The following is a 6,396-nucleotide window of genomic DNA, read 5'->3' as shown; positions in this document are numbered from 1 at the left end:
ATCCTCAGTGCTTGGGAGCCACCTGTGAAGCGCTTCTGTGATGTTTCCCCCAGCATTTATGATGATTTGTACCTGCCACTTCCGGTGTCAGTTCCAGCTGTCCGCTGCAGTGGTCGGTATATTGGGTCCAGGTCGATATGCTTATTGATTGAATCTGTGGATGAGTGCCATGCCTCTAGGAATATCCTGGCTGTTCTCTGTTTGGCTTGTCCTCATCCACAGATTCAATCAATAAACACATCGACCTGGACCCAATATACCGGCCACTGCAGCGGACAGCTGGAACTGATAACCGGAAGCAGCAGAGACAAACCACTATAAATGCCGGAGGAAACATCACACAAGTGCTTCACAGGAGGCTCCCAAGCACTGAGGATGTCACCTAGACAGGGGACGAAACATCTGCAACACAAATTCCCAGCTTGGTGAACAGAAACACAACAATGAGCACCCGAGCTACAAATCTTCTCACAAACTTTGAGATCTGTGTGTGTTTCTGCACTTGTGTCCAGTTACAGGAGTGCCCGTGGGAGAGTCAGCATGTGAGTGCTCCCATCAAATCCAAACCAGTCCCAATTTTTTAGAAGCTACAATCGTGATTATCCTCCACATTCACATTCCCCCTGCTCTCGTATGGCACTGTGTCCCAGTTGATGATGTTACCCCCAGCGCTGTGACACCCTTGACTGAGCGCCTTGATGTCGTTTGCTGACAGGACATGGTCCCACAGGTGAACGTCTGTCAGCTCTCCCACGAAACTCTGCTTGCTGTCAAACTTGCCCTCCACCTGATCCTGTTCCTGACCCAGGATAAACGTGCCCCCGCCTCGGACCACCCCACCGCTGTTCCCGACTTTCCGAAGACTCCGGACTCCATTGAGCCAGAAGGTGATGAATCCAGTTGAGGACTCCCAGCTCACGCAGATGTGTCTCAGCAGAGCATCGGTCTCTGGGAGGGCGAAATAGAATATGTTGCTGCCAAAGTAAAGGGACAGCCTGGTGTCCTCATTGTGCCAGAGCAGCAGCTCATTGTCCTTAGTCGCTGTGGCATAGGACAACAGGCTGTAGCCTCGCTTCGCCTCTGAGGCAGCCCTCAGGCAGAGAGTGAATGCCGAGAGCTGGGAGAATTCATTTGGCAGCAACTTCACATAAATACTGTCGATTTGATTTGAGAAAACTAGCGACTTGCCCAATAAACCTGTAAACAAAAGAAAAGACAGTGTTGAACCTTTGGAAAGGAGCATCTATGAGATACAAAGGGAGTGGAAGAGGCGGAAAGGGAAAAAGGGTCAGCTTTTCCAGCCTCCTCCTACTCTCTGACATTTTACACTGCTTCACGCACTCACACACCTTCAAACAAACACTATCATGTGGTTGCACACATAAGATTGCTCTCTCCCAAACACATTACCTCTCAAAAACATACTCATGCTCCCTCTCTCGGTCTCTCACACACATATTCTCTGTCAAATTGTCACACACACTTTCTGTCGTCATAAACACCGTTACATTGAAGACATATTTTCACATAAATATTATACACACAGTCACACACACAAAAAACCCCAAAAACTGAAACACTTATTAGGACAGACAGATGATCCCAAGAAACACATTCTCTCATTCATATAGAAACTCGTGCATGCATATGCACAATGTCACAGGAATTCATAATCACAGACGGACACTCACAGAAATGCTCAAAATCTCAATTGCATAAACCCACAAAGTCAACGCAGACACACACACACACACACACACACATAAAGACTCGTTTATATAATCACACAGAAAAGCACACTAGACAGAATAGAGATCCTGTGCTTGTTTTCTTTTGAGCAGAGGAGACTGAAGGCAGATCTGAAACAAGTGCACAATGATCTAAGTGGCATAGAGAGAGCTCACAGTAAGAAATCTCTCACCTGAGCAGAGGGATCAATAACCAAGTGGAACAGCTTTAAGGTAAGGAACAGACATTTCAGGGGGGTATTTGAGGTAAGTGTTGGATGCAGAAGGTTGTGTGTATAGAGGTATCTAGAACTTAAGGCCTTAAATGATTGTAGACGCTGGGAGACTCAAGACATTTGAGAAGTATTTAGTTAAAAATCACACAGCACAAGGTTATAGTCCAACAGGTGTATTTGGAGGCAATAGCTTTGAAGCTATTTAGTGTTTCCTTAACCCTGTGAAAGATGCCTACCACTGCATCCCAACCCTCATTTCGGGACCTCCGACTACAATGCCATGTTTCTTCTCCGGGCTTACAGGCGAAAGCTCAAACAGGAGACCCCCGAGTGGATGCAGGTCCAGTGCTGGTCAGAGGAGGCAGAGGATCTACTCCAGTGCTGTCTGGAATTGGGCCAGGTTCAAACAGGCAGCAGGTACATTAGACGAGTACACCACCACCGTCACAGCCTTTATCAGCAAGTGTATGGAGGACTGTCTACCGAGGAAGTCAATCTGGGTGTTCCCCAACAGGAAACCCTGGATGAACCAGGACATACAGAACCTGCTAAAAACCAGGCACGGGGCCTTCAGATCAGGAGAACCACTTAAATGTAAGGAATCCAAGTATGACCTTCGCAGAACCATTAAAATAGCCAAGGACCAATACCGATCCAAACAACCGGTGAATATGGCAAGGACTGAATGACATCACAGGTTCTAAAAAAAGACAGTACAAGATAGCAAATGATGACGTATCCCTCGCAGATTGTCTCAACATCTTCTATGCTCACTTTTAGCAGAATTTTGGCAGAGAGGTAACAAATATTCTGACAAGTCCTGATAAACCCATCCCAGCAGTCACTGCATCAGAGGTCAGATCAAGTTTTCCTTCATGTGAATCCAAGGAAAGCGATGGGACCAGACAGAGTACCAGGCCGTGCACTCAGCATGCGCAGATCAACTGGCAGAGATCTTCTCAGACATCTTCAACCTCTCCCTGCAGCAGGCCACTGTCCCTGCCTGTTTCAAGAGGACCAACGTCATCCCTGTGCCTAAGAAGGCTCATGCAGCATGTCTCAATGACTATCGCCCAGTGGCCCTAACTTTGGTGGTCATGAAGTGCTTTGAAAGGCTGGTCATGGCATTAATCAACTCCAGCCTCCCCACTGCTCTTGACCCACTTCAATTTGCCTATTGGACCAACAGATCCACGTCAGATGCCATATCACTTGCCCTTCACTCCTCCCTAGAACATCTTGACACCAAGAACAGCGACGTAAGAATTCTACTCATTGACCACAGTTCATTCTTCAACACTCTTATCTCCTTGACACTGATTCCTAAAGTTTGTGATCTCAGACTAAGCCCCACTCTCTGCAACTGGATCCTCAGTTTCCTGACCCACAGGCCACAATTAGTGAAGACTGGGGACAATATTTCACCCTCACTACTGGAGCCACCAGAGGTGCGCACTCAGCCCCCAACTGTACTCAGTGTGTACCCATGACTGCGTCGCTAAATACATTTACCATTTACAAGTTCCCTGATGACACCATCATAGTCAGTCAAATCTCAGATGGCGACGAAACAGACTACAGATGGGAGGTGGAAGATGTCGAAAAATGGTGCACTGAGAACAACCTAGTTCTCAATGCCAGCAAAACCAAGGAACTCTTTATTGACTTTCACCGGGATGTTACTCATGCCCCCCCACCCCCCTACACATTAACAGCACAGAGGTGGAACGAGTGGAGAGTGTCAAGCTCCTGGGAGTGGTCATCCACAACAAGCTTTCTTGGACTCTTCATGTGGACGCACTGGTTAGAAAGGCCTAACAATGTCTCTTCATCCTTAGGCAGCTGAGGAAATTTGGCATGATGGTGAATACCCTTGCCAACTTTTATAGGTGCACCATCGAGAGCATTCTGTCTGGATGGATCACTGCCTGGTATGGCAACTGTACCATTCAAGATCGGAGACGGTTACAGAGAGTGGTGAATTCGGCCTGATCAATCACAAAGGCCAATCTCCCATCTATAGAATCCATCTACAGGCCCACTGTCAAGGAAAGGCCGCCAGCATTCTTAAAGATCCATCCCACCCTGGCGATGTTTTTCTACAACCTCTACCATCAGGGTGAAGGTACAGAAGCATGAACACATGCACCAGCTGGCTTTGCAACAGTTTCTACCCTACCTTTGTTCGAATGCTGAATGGTCTCACAAACATTGGCTTGTACCTGTGTTTTGGTTTTTGCTGAAGAAGGGCTTATGCTCGAAACGTCGAATTTCCTATTCCTGAGATGCTGCCTGACCTGCTGTGCTTTAACCAGCAGTACATTTTCAGTTTTGGTTTTTGCTGCTGTTTACCTATTATTTACTTATCTATGCTATTTAACTCTTTGATCTGCCTGTGTTGCTTGCAAGACAAAGCTTTCCACTGTGCCTCAGTACACATGACAATAAATTCAGTTCAGTGTCATGCAAGTAAAGTGATATATTTAACAAATCCCGAGGTTTGTTGGACAATAACCTGGTGTTATGTTCTTTTTAACTTTGTTCACCACAGTGAAACACTGGCTCCTCCACATCATGCCTACCATCGAGAAATATTTAGTGAGCACTTCAAATGCAGTACTATGAAAAGGCAGTGGGTCAAGTGCTGGTAAATAGAATTAGAATAGACAAATGCTTGAAGACTGGCATGGACATGATGGACTGAAGGGCCTCTCTCCCTGCTGTGTAAAAAAAACTGATCAATTGTTTCCGTTTCCAAGACTCTTTCACGTATAGACACACACACACTTTGATTACCCAACTGGGTTTCCTTTCGGAACCTGCCAACTCCCTGCTCTGCATGGCTGCTTATTCTCGGCATTAGAAAATATATTGTAGAGTGAGGATTGCAACACAGCAGCCTGTTTGTGATCAAAGCCACCATACCTCCATAGACGAGTCCAGGGAGAAGAATGCAGCTGACAAGCCCAAGGAGAAGGAGATTCTTCATTCTGCGATCAGTCTGTAAATGGTAATGGTCAGAGAGTTACGTCCCTAGGTTTGGTGCTGCGTAGTACAATCGGAACTGCAGTCCAACACTGAGGTGTAAAACTCAACACCCAGGAAATAAAGTGATATCCCCAATAATTCTTTCAGAGTTATGGCAGTGCACAGGTTTGCTCCACTGGCAAACACTCCGACATCAGTGTAGAGGGGCTATTGTTTGAAATCCCATTCTGTGGATCTTCCATGCAGAAATCAAAATTGTCTGTCCTCTGCTGTCGGAGGGTCAGTGCTGAGGGAGTGCCGCACTGTCGGAGGGTCAGTGCTGAGGGAGTGCCGCACTGTCGGAGGGTCAGTGCTGAGGGATCGCTGCACTGTCGGAGAGTCAGTGCTGAGGAAGTGCTGCAGTGTCGGAGGGTCAGTGCTGAGGGAATGCCGCACTATCGGAGGGTCAGTGCTGAGGGAGTGCTGCACTGTCAGAGGATCAGTGCTGAGGGAGTGCCACACTGTCGGGGGGTCAGTGCTGAGGGAGCGCTGCATTGTGGGAGGGTCAGTGCTGAGGGAGTGCTGCACTGTCGGGGGGTCAGTGCTGAGGAAGTGCTGCACTGTCGGAGGGTCAGTGCTGAGGGAATGCCGCACTATCGGAGGGTCAGTGCTGCACTGTCGGAGGATCAGTGCTGAGGGAGTGCCGCACTGTCGGGGGGTCAGTGCTGAGGGAGCGCTGCATTGTGGGAGGGTCAGTGCTGAGGGAGTGCTGCACAGTCAGGGGGTCAGTGCTGAGGGAGGGTCGCACAGTTGGAGGGTCAGTGCTGAGGGAGTACTGCACTGTCGGAGGGTCAGTGCTGAGGGAGTGGGCACTGTCAGAGGGTCAGTGCTGAGGGAGTGCTGCACTGTGGGAGGATCAGTGATGAGGGAGGGCCACACTGTCGGAGGGTCAGTGCTGAGGGCATGCAACACTTTCTGTTGGTGAGTACTGAGGGTGTGCCAAATTGCTGGTGGGTCAATACAGAAATCATGCTTCACTCTCAGAAGACCAGCACTGAGTGAGGGCCGCATGGCCTGACAGTCAGTGCTGAGGGTGCCCTGATGTGTATGAATGTCAGTACTCTTAGAATTACCCAGACAAATTTGCATTTGCATCTCGATCGCTCCCTGTCTCTTTCTCCCTCTCTCTTCGTCCCTGACTCTCTGTCTTTGTTTCAGTTTGTCTGTTTGTCTCTTCCTGTAGGTATGCCTCCTTCTGTTTCTCTCTCTGTCTCCGTCCCTCTCTCAGTATGTTTGTTTCTCCCTGTCTTTCTTCCTCTGCCTCTTACGGTCTCTCTCAATCTCTCCCTCTCATGCTATCTCTTGCTATCTCTCCACCTCTCTCTCTGTCTGCTTTTTCCTTTCTCTCTCTCTCTGTCTCTGTGGTGTGCACCTCTCTAATTTTGTGCCCTCTGCCCCCACTCATT

General features: G+C 48.4%; 1 protein-coding gene across 1 annotated transcript; it reads right to left on the bottom strand.

The window, feature by feature from the left end:
• Window positions 1-580: 580 nt before the first annotated feature.
• LOC132833914 (C-reactive protein-like) lies at window positions 581-4,952 on the bottom strand. Its single transcript, XM_060852574.1, has 2 exons — window positions 4,889-4,952; window positions 581-1,197 (listed from the first exon to the last, which is right to left on the bottom strand). Exons 1-2 carry the CDS (start codon window positions 4,950-4,952, stop codon window positions 581-583), a joined length of 681 nt encoding a protein of 226 aa, XP_060708557.1.
• Between the last annotated feature and the right edge of the window lie 1,444 nt (window positions 4,953-6,396).

Source organism: Hemiscyllium ocellatum, chromosome 38 (genome assembly GCF_020745735.1).
Source record: "Hemiscyllium ocellatum isolate sHemOce1 chromosome 38, sHemOce1.pat.X.cur, whole genome shotgun sequence".
NCBI lineage: Eukaryota > Metazoa > Chordata > Chondrichthyes > Orectolobiformes > Hemiscylliidae > Hemiscyllium > Hemiscyllium ocellatum.
The sequence above is the reverse complement of the archived record's forward strand: the minus strand, read 5'-3'. Positions and strand labels throughout refer to the sequence as shown.

Coding starts and splice junctions, on each gene's coding strand:
- LOC132833914 (XM_060852574.1), bottom strand. CDS start 4,952: ATGAAGAATCTCCTTCTCCTTGGGCTTGTCAGCTGCATTCTTCTCCCT. Junction 1,198..4,888: donor CCCTGGACTCGTCTATGGAG/GTATGGTGGCTT, acceptor TTTTGTTTACAG/GTTTATTGGGCAAGTCGCTA.